General features: G+C 42.1%; 1 protein-coding gene across 3 annotated transcripts in view; it reads left to right on the top strand.

The window, feature by feature from the left end:
- The window catches only part of GBF1 (golgi brefeldin A resistant guanine nucleotide exchange factor 1), a 91,763-nt gene that overhangs the window by 5,006 nt on the left and 69,562 nt on the right, over positions 1-17,195 (top strand). For all 3 annotated transcript variants that reach the window (XM_062001842.1, XM_062001840.1, XM_062001841.1), the window contains exon 3: positions 810-876. In XM_062001842.1, the coding sequence (XP_061857826.1) occupies positions 810-876 (67 nt within the window). The remainder of the gene's footprint in view (positions 1-809; positions 877-17,195) is intronic.

Here is a 17,195-nt window from a genome sequence, read left to right as displayed (position 1 = left end):
CTGAAACCTGTTAATAGTTTCAAACCTGTTTTGTTCAAAGCCGTTAATACAGCATTTCCATGTCTAATGATGCGTTGGTCAGTTTGTGGCTCTCACACTGTAAATGTGTGCCTGTGGCACACTGTATCTGTGGTGCCCTTCTGAGTGTCACATGAGCAGCAGGTGGCTGTCATCCAGCACAGGCAGTTTCAGTTTGTTAAAGGGCAGGGCCCTTTTCCTTTGTAACAGGCCTTTCTTCATCAGAGCTCCCTGCCACCCAGGAGGAGGTGCATCTGCGGGCATACCAGCCTGGGAAACTGCTGCTCCTCCCTGTTTTAATATCCTAAAGACAGACTAAGGCTAAAGGATGCCACTCTTCATATAAATTTTGCTCTCTGGTTCTGTCTTTTAAGTTATTTTAATGGCACCAAATGTCATTGTATTTCTGTTCCCATTGCCATCTGCATAGATTAACATTATAGCAAATCCAGATGAGCCATTTCAATATGGTATGAGGTAGATTCGCTCTGAAATTTATTGAACAGTGGAAGGCTAATCAGAAATACTTCTAAGGACAATAAAACCAAACTGGAATGCTATGTCTTGAACCTGTGCTTTGGCATGTGAGCTGTGTGACACTGGGGGAGCACTGTCAGAAAAATAACGCCTCTTTTGGTTTCACTGGAGTCAACGTGCTGACAGTGGTAAGCCCAGCCCACGGTACTTCCGTGAGTATGAAGGTGAGGTCTTTACAGACCTGTTACTAAGATTTGTCTTTGGGAATATGTTTGCCTCATTAATGACTTCCTTCCTATATATGTAACCTATAGGATGAAGAAAGGGATCCCCTGCTGCATAGCTTTAGCCTCTTAAAAGAAGTGCTGAATAATATAACAGGTAAGATCGTGTAGAAATCAGCAGATATGTGTACCTGCTAGGCTATATGCAAATAAATGCACAGGTGTACTTGTTTGTCTTATTTGCTATCCAGAGGTCGTGTATTGAATAACAAGAGCACATATGTATATTATTTAGACGAATAATGCCAACCTAAACTGGTATACAAGTACTACTGCTGCCACTGTCTGGAGAGATGTGTGTGTGTGCGTGTCTGTATATACAAATGTTGTACGGATGTGTGTGTGTGTCCATGTATTTGACCACCACGTTGAAGGAGGTGATTCTCCCCTTCCACTCAGCTCTTGTGAGAGCTCACCTGGAGCACTGCTTTCAGCTTTGGGAGCCCCACGTAGGAAGAACATGAAGCTATTGGGTCAACTCCAGAGGAGGAACCTGAAGATGATCAGAAGGCTGGAGCATCTCTCATGTGAAGACAGGCAGAGAGAGTTGGGATTGTTCAGCCTGGAGAAAAGAAGGCTCTGGGGACACCTTATAGCAGCCTTCCAGTACCTAAAGGGACTGAGAGGAAAGCTGTGAATGGACTTTTTACAAGGACATATAGTGATAGGACTAGGGCTGAAGGCTTTAACCTGAAAGTGGGTAGATTTAGATTAGATATAAGGAAGACATTCCTCACTGTGAGGGTGGTGAGACATTGGAACAGGTTGCCCAGAGAATTTGTGGATGCCCCTTGACTGGCAGTGTTCAAGGGTAGGTTGTAAGGGGCTTTGAGCAGCTGGGTCTAGCGGAAGGGGGTTGGAATTAGATGGTCTTTAAGGTCACTTTCAAGCCAAACCATTCTGTGATATATTTTTGTGTATATACATACACACAGGTTTTTGTATCTAAACATGCATGTTTCCTCAATATACTGAGCTTGTAGTAGTGTATTAAATTTGATATGTTGCTATGCATGTTCTTTCTGTGTTTTGTTTATGCTTTCTGATCTGTGAATGGTAGGGAAAATCTGCTTAGAAAGTAGCCTCCCATAACCTGTTTTCACATGCTTTGGTTTGTTGGTTTTCCATCCTCTGTTATCAGTAATAAGTGAAGCACACACTTCACTTTCCATTTGGGTCTTTCGAATCTTGAAGTGAAAGGCTTTCTTTGTGACCTGTTGCACTGGAAGGAACTGGAAATCTGTACTGATTACAGAAGTAGAACACAAGGCTGTGATGTGTATTCTGACCATTTTTTTTCTCCCAGCCTCTCTCTCCTTTTCCCCCCACATGTTCTCTTTTTTCGTAGTTTCAGGAATGATTGCTTAAGTGTAACCTAAGTACGTCTCGAGAGTCTGGAAGTGAGGCTAGTCCTGAGCTGCATGTGGCATTCTGCCGTTTGTCCCAGGATTTTTCTCACTGACAGTAATATTTGATAGTAAGCCTTATTTTTGGTCCCTTTATTTCAGTGAGTGCTGAGAACTGCACTTAGCCTGAGATGGGCTTCTGCCTTTCCGATTGCAAAGCATGCCCGTTCTTGTGTCAGCACTGAGCCTGGCATCCCATAAAGAGAACGTTCCCTGGAAGCACACAAGTCGCTTCCAGCTGCTGACAGGAGATGCTGAGGACATGTGCAAGTTCTAAGCCATTGTTCCTTTCTCTTTTGTGTCTGACTGTAAGTGCAATGCTTCACTTTTCTTTGCCAGGCAAACCTCCCATAGATGTTAGTTAGCAGGGCTCTCCTGTCAGGGCGTGACATCTTAGGCAACTCCTGCACAGCTTGCCTTTCTGGATAATAATTTAATTCTGGGTGTTACGCTTGTGCCCAGACTCAGTGGCAGTCTGGATTTGTGGGGTTTTTGTAAGGTCACTCATCTTATGTAGGGTATGCATAGAGTCACCAGAAGTGGTTTTTTGGAGGACATTTTCCTTCTCTTCCCTCCTATGTGGTAAAATTTTCTCTGAAATAAGACTCCCAAAGTTCTTTGCTATTATTGCAAATATGTCTTCTCATCAACAAGAGCAGGGGATGTCAGGATGCTCAGATAAATGTGGTATGAGTGAGCGTCAGGGCCTGTCTGTTTCTCTAGAGTAGCCACATGCAACGTGCCAGTGACTTCTTGGAGTTAAAAAAAGCAAGCCCGCGATCTGCTTGTGTTCAGGAAAGCCAAGTGTAGTGTTCTGAGAGATTCAGAGACTCCCTGAGAGTGTTAGTCATCGTGGAAGTGTGGTTCATGCTGGGATAATAATTGCTTGTTTATGGCGATGATAGCATGTGGTTTGACTACATGGGGTTCTTTTAAATGGGTAATTTCAGCTTCACTGGCTGCTATTCACTGACTAGTGTCTTGAGCTAGGACATTGTTGCTGCGCTCCAGTCTTTGTCAGGTTGAGACCTGGGCTAGTTCCCAAGCTATACTTTGAACAGTCTAGTGGCCTGCCTCTTCTTCCAAGCAACGGAAAGTCTAAGATGAGGGTTTTTGTGGGTGGTTTTTTGTGGTTCGGGTTGGTGGTTTTTTTGTGGTTTGTTTTGTTTTGTTGTTTTTTTTCTAGCCCTTCCTTTCATGTCTCTTTCATTAGCTCATGGAAACGCATTGCTTTTATATTTAAATTTATTCAAGCTGTAATCTTTGACATTTGAGTTAGCTTTTAGTACAATTTTGCATTTATAGTAATATATATTATGTATTTTCTCAATCCCCCAAGAACCCATTTTAATCTGTTCTGGATGCAAATTTCAGGCTGCCTTGTCCCATCTCCCCTCTTGCTCTCGCCCTCCCTTCCCCTCCCCCATGGAGCATGTTTGATCAGGTGTGGCAGGAATATCCACTGTCAAGCTGCGCCCTTTATATTAGTCAATATTATCCTTCCTTCCCTCCCACTCCCTTCATTCTCCTCTGGGCTTTACCAGTTGATTTATAATTTTGGAATTCTCATCGGAGTCTGTAATACAGTTTGTTCATTATTTAACCAAAACCTGTTTAATGAGCAAAGAGAGGCAATGTAAATGTTAGGCATGTTGCAGTGGAGTACCTTTTGTTCTCCTCTGAGCTAGTGGGTATTAACTCTGTCCTGACTGTGGTGCTGAAATACCCTGGCCAAGGGTATAAAGATGCACCGTCTACCTCCAGCAGCTAAAGATTCCTCTCTCAAAGTACCGCTCCTCAGGAGTAACCAAATTACATAATGTGTTTCATTTGATTGCCAAAACAGTAGAAGCTTGCCTGCAGCTAAGTAGTGGCACCCTATCCCATTGCCATATCTAAAGGGGCTCCTGAAGGAAGCATCTAGAGAAGATGCTGTTGCTTATCGCAAACAGTCCCGCCATCGTGGTGAGAGTAACGTCACTTTTACAGTTCAGCGTACCTAGCCAAGGGCCCTGGACCTGGACTGTGTGGATTGACGTTGCTCTTCAAAGTTCTGACAGAGAAACTTGATTTCTGTGCCCGTTTTGTGTGGATTTAATAAAACCAGTTTAATAGTTGGAAGGTGAGTGACGTGTCTGCTTTGATCCACTATAATTTGGTTTATCTTGTGCCATTTTTACACTTTTGTGGGCTGCATGTATTTTAATTATTACTGATAGTAGTTGCCTGAAAAAATAGAAAAGTAGAGGTTCTGTTGTCTTGGGTGATGCATAAACTACTCACTCCAAGATAAACTGAATGGCTGAATGCTTGTTGTACTATTCAGACGTGCACCGTAAGCCAAAGTTTGATGCCACGTCTGGTCTTTCCAATGCTCAGAAAAGGCAAAAATTCAGTGTCCTGAGTCATGACCGTACAGAAGCAGTGACTGTCAAGCTTTGTCCATTACTTGCAGTATTGAAGTACAACTGCATCTTCAAAGCTTACTTTAAAACTGACAAGAGCTTTAGTATTGGTGCAGGTTTGGATCTCGGGTCACTGTCACCACAACTGCCTTGTGACTGCTTTCTGAAGTAGGCCGAGTGTCTAGAAAAAGGTGTTGAAACATTTGTTCATTTTGTCAATTTTGTGATGGATTTAGGTCAACAAAAGGGAGCTTCTTTTTGACATCCACAGAGCATCTTCTCTTTCACAACTGTTTCCAACTTTGGATGCTCTTGAGCTCACTAGGTATTATGACCACAAATGGCTGGAAATGTGAGTTCATCGTAAGCCTACTTTTCCACGATCTGATTGGGTTTCCTTAAGTCTTTTTGTGGCTGTTGAAGTCTTCATACTGTTCCTGTATGATGTGGAGGTAAGAGCAGGTGCTTCTGGTAGTTGTTCTCATTGCAGAATTTGTGCAATGACTGGGAGGATGAGTCAGTAACCAGGGTTTTCGTGACTGAAGTACTGCCTGCTGGTGTGTAGGATGGCTTTAGGGCACAAACTGACTGAATACAACTGCCTTGCACAAGTCAGCACTGCGGTGGGAGAAGCAGATGTTTGTGGAAAGTGTGTACATCAAGAGTCTATTTAAATAAGGTTTAAACTAGGTAAACACACCTGTGAAGAGGTGCTTGTGTATATTTTAGGTCCGTGAGTGCCAGACTGGAGGGTTTGAGTCCTTTTATCCTCTGGTGGTTCAGAGTTAGTGCATTTAAACAGAAGCTGCAAAGTAAGCTGTTAGAAGCACTCTGATTTCATGCACATTCATGACATTTTAAATGAATGCTTGTGCAGTGGGTTCAGAAGAATCTTTTCATGGCTTATTTCAGACAAGAAGCTGCTGCAAATCTCCCTCTTTAGAGGGTTGGCTGGGGCATTAAGTGCTGGCTAAAGGTCAAATGACTGTAACCGTAAAAGAACCTTTGCCCAGTGTACTGACTTAATATACTTGTTACTGTAGCCATCAGTTTTCTGGTATGTAGATGTGATTGCACACTCATTTTCTCACGTCTGAGCTCTGGAAACTCGGACTTTCGTATAAAACAAGGCAAGACTTTTATCCTGCTTGGAGATTAATGGCCAAACCTCTTCTGAAAGGTCTGCTTTTCAGTAGTGGTGAATTGGTAGCAAATAGAAACGTGCAGTGTTATTGCAGTGCTATTGAATAGAAGCTCAGGTGCTCATTGCTGACTGTTCAAGTTAAGAAATGGGGAAAAACCCTAATTTTTTTGGAAGAAATATAGGAATTGGATTCTATAGGGGTAGATTCTATGGGGTAGGCACAGTGCTGCAGTGCCTCTTGCTTTGCACTTTGCAGATAGGAGCAATGTCATGTCTTATTTATTATTTATATCTTGAATTTCTGCAGGAAGTGCCTGGGCTTGTTGGCAAATAACAAACTGTGAGCTGTGATACTTTTCCCTTTCTTTGTGTTGAAGGATTGCAGTGTTATCTAGAGCAAACGTTTATCAATAGTCACCTAAGCTTTTGTCTGTTGCAAATCAGCTTCATATGAAAGATCTAGGGGACTCATTGGTCTCCTAGATCATCTCTGTTCCTAGGATAGCTTTAAAGAAGAAAAAAAAGGTATCTAGTTCTTTTAAATACCAAGTATCCAGGCAGGACAAGGGGGTATTTTAGAAGACCAAGCAACTCAGGCTAATGTTTAGCTTTTGTTGCATTCTCTGATTTTTTTAAGAACAGAAAGAGTGTGAGAAAGGTGAGGAAACTGGTAGGATCAGGCTTCTTCCATAACTTTAACTGAGCTCACTCTAATTAGTGGATAGCACTATAATTGTAGTCCATATCAAATGAGCTGACACAGTGTATGGAAATGGTAATTAATTTCTCTTAATATTTTCAGTCACCTTCTTACTATAAGAAGTGTGAAGATGAAGGTGATAACCTTAACTTGATGCTTTGCTTGCTGGCTGAACCAGACTTGATTTTTGTGGGTTGTGTTCAGATGATGCAGTAAAAGCTGTCACTTTAAAAGCAAGTTCCTAGTCCCCGTGAACGCAGCATCCTTCCGAGTGCCCAGAGAGCGTGAGCCAGTGCAGTGTTTTTGCTTTGTAGCTGCAGGTAGTTTCAAATGCTGTCTTTAAGAGAAATTAATCTTTTTTAAATCATGTTGTAGCATCAACTGACTGTTTAATGGATGAAGTCTTTGAATTTCCTTCAGATAACAGGTTTCTGTTGGCGTATTTGGCACAGATTTCGTTGGTGTTACTGAAGAAATAGTAAATGAGATGTTTCCCAGGAGGCTACTATTTTGTGCTTTATTTTCTTAAGCGATTTTCCTGGAGTGAGACGAATGTGCCCTAAGAATGATGGCTGCACTGGGAGAACTGGGATGTGAACTTCTCAAGCCCCAAACTAATACCAAAATTGTCGTAGTTTCACTTATGATTTAGTTTTCTTTCTGTATCAAGGGAAAAAAAAAAAAGAGACACCCCCTGTTTTCTGTTTCTGAGTAGTAAGAATCTTAGTGAGTAAGTTCAAAAGAAGTGGAGTGACTCTCGGAATATCCAGAGCAAAAATCCTAACCAGCCCGGTAAGATGGTCTTCACACAAGGTACTCCCACGTTTCTTTTAAAGTCAGGATATCCAAAGTCTCACTTCCACAGGCCAGCACCACTTCCCTGGTGATACCATCTCCTGAGCATCCTTTTAATACACTTCCATTTCAGACTGGAGCCTGGAGCTTAGCAGTCTTCCATCTGTGCATGGCTAATGACTGGCAGGTACAGGCAGGAGATGGTGCTGTTGGAGGGAATTGTTTCCTGACCCCTAATCCTTAAGGACCCAGGGATTTAGATGGACAAGCACTCCTGGCTGTTGCTTGGCAGGGTTCCCACAAGTGGGCTTGTTCTGTAACACCAGCCTTCTGTTACCACTGCAGGGCTGGGCTCTGAAGAGCTGCCACATGTGCATGGTGCGCAACTGACTCTCTCTTGTTCCACGCTTGTTGAGCAATTACCTTCCCACTTGTTGGGCACTCCATTATTTCCTTCAGTTACTGCTTCTGTGTGAAGTGGAGCCATAAAGGAAATGGCCTAATGTACATACATTAGAGGGCAATAAATTGCAGTTTGATTTGGTAGAAAGGCAGTACCAGATGCTCTGTTGAAGTTAAGGTTCCTCTTAAGTCATCCATGGAGGTTTTATCCCAGGTTGTTTTTTGATTGTGTAGTCTTTGGTTTGGTCAGGACTAGTTAAAAGGAATTGTGTCTAATTAAGAGATGTTACAACTATTTGCATTGTAGTAAAAACCCTCTGGCAGTAAGAGTGTATGTGAAATTGCTGAGTTCCAGTAGAAATTTATTAAAATACAGCTCTTCTGTCTACTTTCCTTCTTCTCTCTTCTCTCCCTGCTAGACTGCTGCCGTCTGACCTGTTAAAAACAATGTCTCAAAGGTGATTTACTTCAAAGAAGCAGTAACTCATGTCAGAAAGTGCAGGTGCATATTTATATAGCTGCATAATATGTAATAGGACTGCCAAGAAGCGTTGGTCAGATACACACAACAAACATACCGAAGCATCCTCATCTCAAAGAGTTTGTAGCTTCAGGGGATAGAAGCAGAGAGAAGTCAGTAAGCGTATGAAGTTGTTAAGCTCATGCAGTCCAAAGAAAACACCTATCATCCTTTAGATTACATGCTTTTAACTTGCTTAACAGCACCTCCAAAAGCTTCAGAGAAAAGGCAATACAGTGGCTCAAAGGTGGGGTCTGAGGTCTTGTGGTATGATGGATTCTGAGGGGAAAGTGATAGAAATGTCGCGTCGTGGATGGCTTTGAACTGCATTCATTCCAGTGTTACTGTAGGAAACTGATGGATGTACGTTAGTATTGTATGATGTGCTGCATCCATGTGACCTGCAGGTGCCACTGGGAGTGGTAAAGGAACCTGCCTGTGCTTTGAACTCCTAATTATGTTTGGACATGAGTTGTTTATTTTAAGGACGTGGATAGACATAGACTCATCAGTTGAACTTCATGGAGTAAATGAGTCTGTGCTGTTTGCATGGTGCAATTGTGAAGTTCAAACTTGTTAGTTCTACCTACTTTTGTGTTTGAGCATGTTGTGAAGGAAAGAGGAGGTGTGTAGCTCCGTGTGGCTGAGGGACAGGGTGAGACGTTAGGGCAAGATAAAAAAGACAATGCAAGATGGGTAGAAATGTAAAACATGTTAGATGAGAGCTTGCACATATATGCAGGATGTAAGTTTGGGGTGATGTTGGCTTTAGCTGTCCTGTGGGTAGATTGATAAGCTCTTGCAATGACAGCTTATGCTAATGTGTTTCACACTGTAATCAGTGTGACGATTGTAATGCTCAAGGGGTGCACTTCATTAACCCATGTTAGCTGAATGTGTGAAAGTCTTCAGTGATGGTGGCACTTTGATGGTTTGATCCTCTACCTATACCTTCATTTAGGCATTTCAGAAGTTCTACTTTTCAGTGCTGTCCTTGCAGCATTAAGCTGAAACTCATTTCTATTGGAACAGTAAGTTATAAACAGAGCAGTCTTTCAGAAAATGAATGCTGCCTTTTCTTGTGGCAGGAGTCTGAGTGCTTGCATGACTGTAAACAGTTCTTGACATGTGTGCTACTTAAATGAGATGAGTGGCTTCAACCAGTGCTGTTTGCTTTTGATGGTGTTTAACTTAATTCTGGGAGGAACATCGTTGTTTCAAATGTGTCTTTGTGCCTGGTTGCTTTTCAGGAAATTGTCATTTTTCATGGTATGGCAATGAAGCCTGTCAAGTGGCTTTTGCATTGGATTCCATTTACCTCTTGGTTAACTGCTTCAGTTATTTAGGTGGCAAATTGTAAATATGAAGTATTATTGAACTAAATGAAGACGTGGTTGTTGTCTCGATCATGGCATATTGAAGGAGAATGGTCTTTAGATCCGGGTGTAGTCTAGGGGAGGGGCTCTACTCTAGAAATAAAACGAGTGGCAGTGGTAAAATATGGTTGCTTATGTAAGCATCTTTAGTAACTGCACTTAGGAACTTGGATGTTCTTCAAAGTGGGATTAGACAGTTTATAGTGGCCTGTAATAGTTCTGTAATAACTAAAATGGCTGCCATGGCAGCATAGGAGGACACGTCATTAGCTGGTTTTCAGTCTCAGGTTTTCCCACTCGTGTTCAGAAAGGCTGTGTTTTTCCTCACGTACTCATCTCTTAGCTAAAATGTTTGTTTTTTCAGTGACTGAAGTGCAAATATATTCAGTCAGACTTAAAACTTGATAGTGTGTGTTAGATCTTACTTCTGTACTTCTCCTTTCATAACTACCTTCTGCCTCAGTACGAAATTAGCACTTCAGATGTGATCGTGCTGATATGGGGAGTGGGGACAACACAGTCCTGGGAATAGTTACTTTGGCGGCAGGGAGGTGCAGGAAATATGTTTGCACAGATATTTACTAGTCTGTTAAAGTATGGTCAACATTAAGAGACTGTTTCATGTGAACGAGGAGTACTGTGATATTGTAAGAAAACTGGATTTCAGTTTGTCAAGCAGATTAAGTTCTGACCAACACACTTCTGAAAGCCTGTGACTTCCTTGTATGATACAGGAGTCTGAGCACTTTCGTCATGAAGGTGTCTCCTTTGTTAAGAGCATAAGGGAAGAAACATCCATGTTTGGTAAACAGAAAAAGTGATGTTTTAGTGGGATAAAGGCTTTGCCAAGAGTATTGGAAACAGGAGGGGAAGGAATGAAAAGATTCAGGCACTGTAGAAAGCAATACAACAAATCGATCAGAGCAGCTGAATGATACTTTAATACTTGGAGAAAAATTAGTTTTCCTCAGAGAAAAAGAAATAGCTGAAAAAGATGTTATTAAATAAGGGGGGGAAAGACCATCATAGACACCCTGGAATGCTTATTGTAACGATTGTTTGGTGGTGGACTGTTACAGCTTTGTGTCAGAGGCAGCATCAGCTTACATTTTGCAAATTGTTTTCTCCCTTCTGTTTTTTACTAACTAAAAATCTAAAAGTGACCTTCATCCTCATTCCTCTGCCTCTGAATTGTCGTTTCTGTTCCGTGGGGCGGTTCTTACGGCTCTTGGGTGTTGCAGCTCATGCTGGTACTTGTTCACAGGCACAAGACCCATGTGCTGCAGCGGAAGGTCACACGCTCCCTTTCACTCTGCAGGAACAGCAGGTGATGGCACCAGCTGTTCACATCCTCCTATTAGATGCCTGAATTTGAGCAGCTGTATGAGGCTGCTAATAGACTCTAACGTGTAATGCAGTTCGTATTTTGCCCACATTTCACTTGATCCTACTCAGCACCAGACAGTGGGGTTTTTAACGTCTTTCAATACTACCCATAAGATGCTCATTTTCTTTCTCCTTGTGCTGGTCTTCCCTCTCCTCAGATGATGTGCCAGTTGGATGCTTGAAAAGTGTTGCAGTGTTCCAGATTGGGAAAGGGTACCAGAAAATCTGGCAATGTACAGGGTGTAAGGAAGCAGGAATAAACTCTCAGGGAGAGATGTGGGGGGGAAAAAGTTGTAAAGCTGTAGTGAAAATAATCTATCCTCTTCTAAAGGATACAGTTGTCCTTAAGCAGTACTAGTTTGGGGCACACACCAAGGTGTTTTCTCCTTTGATTGTCTTATAAGAATGGGTCAAAAGTGCTTTTGTTCTGAGGATGCTGTTCACCTAGCTGAAGAGGTCTTGTTGTGCGAATCTGCTATTAAAAGAAGGCAGCAGTAGGTTTTAATTCCACCTTGAGTAATAAAATTGGCCTGGCCATGAGTTTTGATATATCCACAGTTGATTTCAACTTGTGCTTTTTATTTAAAAAGCTTATTTGTGACCTGTTAGGACCCTCTGTTAAGCCAGTTAAATAAACGATGGAAAGGTTGAAACTGCCTGTCTTCGCTTTCCAGAAAAGGGGAGGAGAGAGCCAAAGGAAGGATATTTACAATTGTAAACCCTTTCAGCTCCTCTGCTCACTTCTTCCTCTTGCATCACTGATTTAGTTCCCATCTCCTTGTCTGGAAGACTTGTAGAACCTAGAACTGAGAAATACCTTGTCTCCACTGACTGGCCCCCAACGTGATGGCAATCTTCTCGCTAATAAGATCCCGGGAGGTGACTTTGTTGATTTGGGTTGGTTAGTTGGTTGTTGTTATGGGTTTTTTCCCATTGCTGTAGTCTCTAAAAATGCACTTTGGAATCAAAGCCATATTGAAGTAGGAGCTGTGAGGAGCATCTTCAAAATATGTGGAGGTGGAGAAGGGAGTTTATTTTGTCCTTTACCCAAAGGCTCTCGGGGAACTTTGAAATTCAGCAATTCAGCTGAAGTCAGGCTTTAAGTACTTTATAAAAATATGAAAGTAAAAGAACTTATGTGTGTATTCAGGGTGGAAGAGAGAGCATGAAATGGTAGAATATAGGAAAAGGGTAAGTGTTAAAATGGTGAAGTGACTTAGCCCACCAGAGGAAATAAAGCTAGCTTTTCATTAGATCCTGTTCTTAATGCTTCACAACTCATTTTAGCTGGTCAGCACTGTTAAGTTGGACTCTCTGAAAACTGGAACTGCTTGCTCCATGTTTCTTTACTCCAGCAAAGATGGCACTTTTTTGGTTTTTTCCTGGATGAGGAATGTGCTCTCCCGTGGCAGGTCAGAGCTGGAAGCTCCATCTTTAGCATCTAGCCTTTTTCAGACAGCCTTACCGTTTCTTTTGAGACACCCACTATGAATTGGTTGTAACAGCCAGTTATTTTTAACTGCGTGTTTCACAGTATTATTATTTTTTACTGTTCAGGTATCTCTGTCAGCCTTTAAAAAAGCAGTTGAAGTAAACAGATGTATCAAATGAAGTACCTCTTGTTCCCCCCAGCTGCTTCCAAAATGAACCAAGAATAATGCTCCACACGTTTTGTCTCTTTTAACTCTAAAGACAAGCAAGAGAGGAAGCATGGATTAATGTGTAGTGATTTCTAGGAGCTGTTCTCTGCTCAGATTCCTCTGTGCTTGGACTGACTGACAGGGACATGTGGCTCAAGTGCATCTGGAAATATATCACTGGCAAAAAATGGTCGGGTAAATATAGCAGGAATGGGTTGTCAGGGCAGGAGACAGATTGTTCTGAGAAAGGAAGTGCTGTCTGTCTGTTGTCTGAATAGCAATTTCCTATATTTCTGAGACTTACCTGTTTATTTCGGTACCAGCAGGATCTGACATATTTGCTGTGTTCTGTTGTCATGTGCTCTTATGGTGGGAGTGTTCCCAGAAATGGTGAAATGGGCAGGAGTAGCCACAGAGAGCTGAAGCAATATATCCTGTGGGGTTTCATGAGTAATGGCACACGCTTTGCTCTAGGTTAAGGGCTTTTTGAAAACAGAGAAGGATAACAAACGTGAACAGTATCTCCCAGAGTTTCAGGGCATGGTGATATTGAAGAATCCTGACTTTTGTTTAGGTGCAGAATTGTTTCTAGCCTACATGATTCCAGAAAACAAACCAACCAACCCCAAACTAAAAACTGCCAAATTCCCCCTTGAAAATGGGCTGAAAGCCTGTATTCTGAAATTCTTATCTCTGACAGTTGATATGTAGAAAATGAGTGGGGATAGAAAAAGCCAGTTGCGAGGCATTCCTCCAGCAATAGCTGATGGGCAAAGGCGTAAAGCTTCTTGAACCAGCCTCAGTGCAAATGATGCTGTATGTGGAGAAAGTGGAACCAATGGCTCCAGAGAGTGGCCCACAAAACCTGTGCAAGCACGGGAGGGTGTAGGCTGTATTTTGTACAGAAAGGCATAATCATGGGCAGCAACAATCAAAATCTTAACAGATGCAAGCAGTAGAAAACAGAACAGTAAATTCCAGACTTCCTGAAGTTTATGGAGGGGAGTTGGAGATGACAGAGAAAACAAACCAGAACAGAACAACCCCAGACCCTACTTAAACATGAGTGCCAGGCAGCTATGCTTTCTGCCTCTCCATAAAGCCCTGAATAACTTCATCGATACCATTCGCAGCATATTCTTGATACGTTGAGCTGGGTTTTTTTTGTCTGCTTGCTGAGGAATCTGTGGCAGCTGGAACCCCTGCCACTTCTGTGCACGGGAGCTGCCTGTGCTTAGCTACTGACTCCTCAACTCGTCCCGAGAGGTTGCGGGCTGAGAGCGCTCAGCGCGCTGCCCGGTGCCGTGGCTGTGGCCAGGGTGGGGTGAGCAGCCAACAGGTGCTGAGCATACCACACCGACGTGGAGGCAGGGAATCCGTGCCCAAGGGCATTGCGGGTAAATAGCTCTGCTTGTAAAAAGTGTTAGATGAAGGCTAACGTTTTCACAGAGCCACGACTGTGCTCAAACCTGCCTACCAACTCCCATGGGATAAGGTTCAGTTTTAATCCTCAGAAGTCTAAACTGAAGCTGGAATTTTGTTTGGTATATAGGAAAAAAATCAGTAGTTTGCCAAAGGATGCAACTGCTTCAGAGTAGAGGCTGTTCTAAACAATTGTGTGGTTACGAGCAGTGGGGTGAGGTCTGTGATTCTGTGCTTTTGAGTAAAACCTTCATAATTAGAGAAAAGTGTTTTATCAATGTACAGTGTTCGTCAAAACTATTTGTAAGCCTCAGGATTGCTTCCTTATTTATTCTGATTGCTCCAGGAAGAAAACCTTAAATAAAACACAAAGGCTGTACTCATCTTACTGTTGCAGCATGGCCTGCATGTATGCCTCTTATCCCAGGTGTTCCAGCTTCTGACTACTGACATTCCACGTCTGCCCCTTACAAGTCTCTGTTGCTCTCCAGAGTGCCCAGGTGCTGTTCCTCAAGGCCCTTTTAATCTAGCTCTTTATTGTATTTTATTTTTCCTTTGCCTGGCCCACCCTGGAGTGAAACTGAAAGGGCTGAGCTTCATGTTGCAGGTGAAATTTCACATCGAAAGACACCTGTATTATCTGATGATCTGGTACTGGTAAACGCTTGTTTGTGTTTCTGTGCATCAACTGTCAGTATGTATGGCAGCAAACAAGATTTCAATCTGGTGTCCAACAACAGAAATTAAGCATAACATAAATTCAGAATATATTATCTTTGATTATGAGCCTCATAGCATTTTTAAAAGGATGTTGTTCCTTTCCCTGACATTTATAGTTTGTTTTAAAGTGACGGAGTTTTTTGTGAACTAAAGGCAGGAAGCTGAGGTTGTCTACCGTGTGTTAAAAGACTCAGACTCTGATGTTGTAAAGAATTCCAGTTACTTCAACTTGAAAGAAGTCTAAAAGGACCAAAGCATGAGGAGATTATTTGTGAAGGGCCTTGAAAATGTAAAGTATTATGTGCAATGAAAAGTGCAGTAGCATTGGGAGGCATAGAAAAGGGATGTTAGTTTCTATAAGCATTCCCACAAGTGCTTGAATGTTTCTGAACAGGAAGAGATGTGAACAGAAAGCCCAGGTATTTGTCGCCTATGGAAAGTAATCCAATTGCCATGGCTTGCTAATGAGCAAGTTGGCTAAATGTCTTTAAAGCAGTAGAAAACGTATGGATTTCTGTTGTTTATTTTTAGTCATCACATACTCTTGCATGAAGTGCTCTGCAACATGGTGAGGGAACCAAATGAGGATTAGAAGCAGGAGGATCAATAGGAGGTAGTCTGTGCTAATGGAATTGGAAGGAAAGGAAAGAGAAAAAGATTTGGTAATAGCCAAAAATCACAAAAAACATGCTCAGATGCTGCAGTTCTGGAACAATTACAGAAGTTTTTGGACCTGTTGCTGTGAGGAAAGTAACTATAATAGTTGGGACTCTTCTACAGGAGCTTTTTCTGCCAGGATTTCTGGGACCACAGTTCCATGATAAGAATGGCTGGATGTGTCTACGTGATGATTTATTCAGGATGGCTGTAGAACTACGTGTAACTGTGATCTAGCTGTGTTGATAGATGTTGTCATGTAAATAGGAAGCATTTAATCTCTGTAAGTATAACTATTTTACATGCTACACCAGTCAGTTGCAACTGTCTAGGTAATACTGAAAGCTTATGGTATTTAAGCCTCATGTACTGGCAGGAAATGCTGAATTGGTAACCTGTTCTAATAACCTCAGCTGTTTAATTATGTGAAGAAGATAGTTGTTTCGTTTGAACCTTTGAAACTGTTCTGCTGCTTTAGCTACTGTCTCTGGGACAGGAGTGCACATAATAAGATGATGAATGGAGTGAAGAGGGACCTGTACGTACATAAAATCTAAGTGGGAGCACAATTATTTTGCTCTTGACTTCCTCTTCAGCCACCTGTATAGGAATGGAGGTGATCATTGCCTTGGTGAGAAACTGTAGTGTCTGGCATTTTCTGAGCTGAAATTCCACTTGAAAAATACCTGCAGTATTAGCTTATTTAATCTCTCACTCTGGCCCACAAACTCAAACCGCACAGACCTTTGTTAGTTACAACACGCTGTTGCAAGATGCTTATACTGCAACCTTACTTTTGTTTTTGAGAGAAGAATCATTCAGAGACAGAAAAAGCAGTGAAAGCATGGCAAAACTTGGGCCTAGGGCACAGACCTTTTGAGCATACTCTGTGCATACACAGCTGAAGTTTGATACCTGCAGCAGCTGCCTAGTTTGTTGTAGTGCACAAGCAGAAGGTAAGTGCCACAAAAGCAGCTTTGCAGAAAGAGTGTCCTTTTCCAAACCAGTTTATTTCGTCTTTGTCTCCCGTGACTCACGTTCCATTTTCCTGCCTTGCTGTTACTTTCTGTTGATGCTTTGTTACTTGCTGCCTGTTCCCTTGTAAGCCCATTCAGACTGTAGTCTTCCTGTGTCAAACACAAAACTAAGGTAACTTTTCAATAGGAAGCCCCTTGTATTTGTCTGACACAGTTCTTCTCACTTCCCATTCTTTATGTCCCTTTGCACAGTCAGCGCTGAGGTTTTTGTTGGGCTTAATATAAAGGGGCTTAGAAAGGCAGGTGCTTCTGGATTTGAATTTATGAGACTTCCAGACGTGGAGTGTCATGTGTGCTTTTTTCCCCCTCCCAGTATTCTTCTGTAATGCTCTGTAGTCTGTAATAGGTTGAGTTGTAACATTCATTAAACCATTCCTTACATTCCCTGCTTTGAAAGCTTATCAGGACTGCTTTGATTTAGTTATCTGGAACAAAAAAAAAAGCCGTTTGTGAAGGTTGGAATGGAGCTCTGGAGCAATAATATACCAGAGATCAGATTCAGGTCCCAGTTGTATTATTCCTAGGGATTTATTTGCCTGTGTACACACAGGAGCAGAGTAGTGTGTATGGAAGGCTTGCAGGAATGCAAATTGGACACATTTTGTTGGGACCTGTAGGGGATTTTCACTGCTTCATAATTTTTCAAAGGTTTGTTATACATCAGGCAGCCACTGCCTCTTCTTTAAACCTTTAAATCCCCCCTCTTTTTCCTGTTCTAAAGGTCAGATTTTTTGACAACTGTGTGCAGGAACAAGATTTGTTAAATCCCTTCATTTTTATTCATACAAATGTCGGCGTTTAGTGAG

The sequence above is a fragment of the Colius striatus genome, chromosome 8, assembly GCF_028858725.1.
Source record: "Colius striatus isolate bColStr4 chromosome 8, bColStr4.1.hap1, whole genome shotgun sequence".
In the NCBI taxonomy this organism is placed as follows: Eukaryota; Metazoa; Chordata; class Aves; order Coliiformes; family Coliidae; genus Colius; species Colius striatus.
This window is presented reverse-complemented; position numbering and strand designations above follow the sequence as displayed.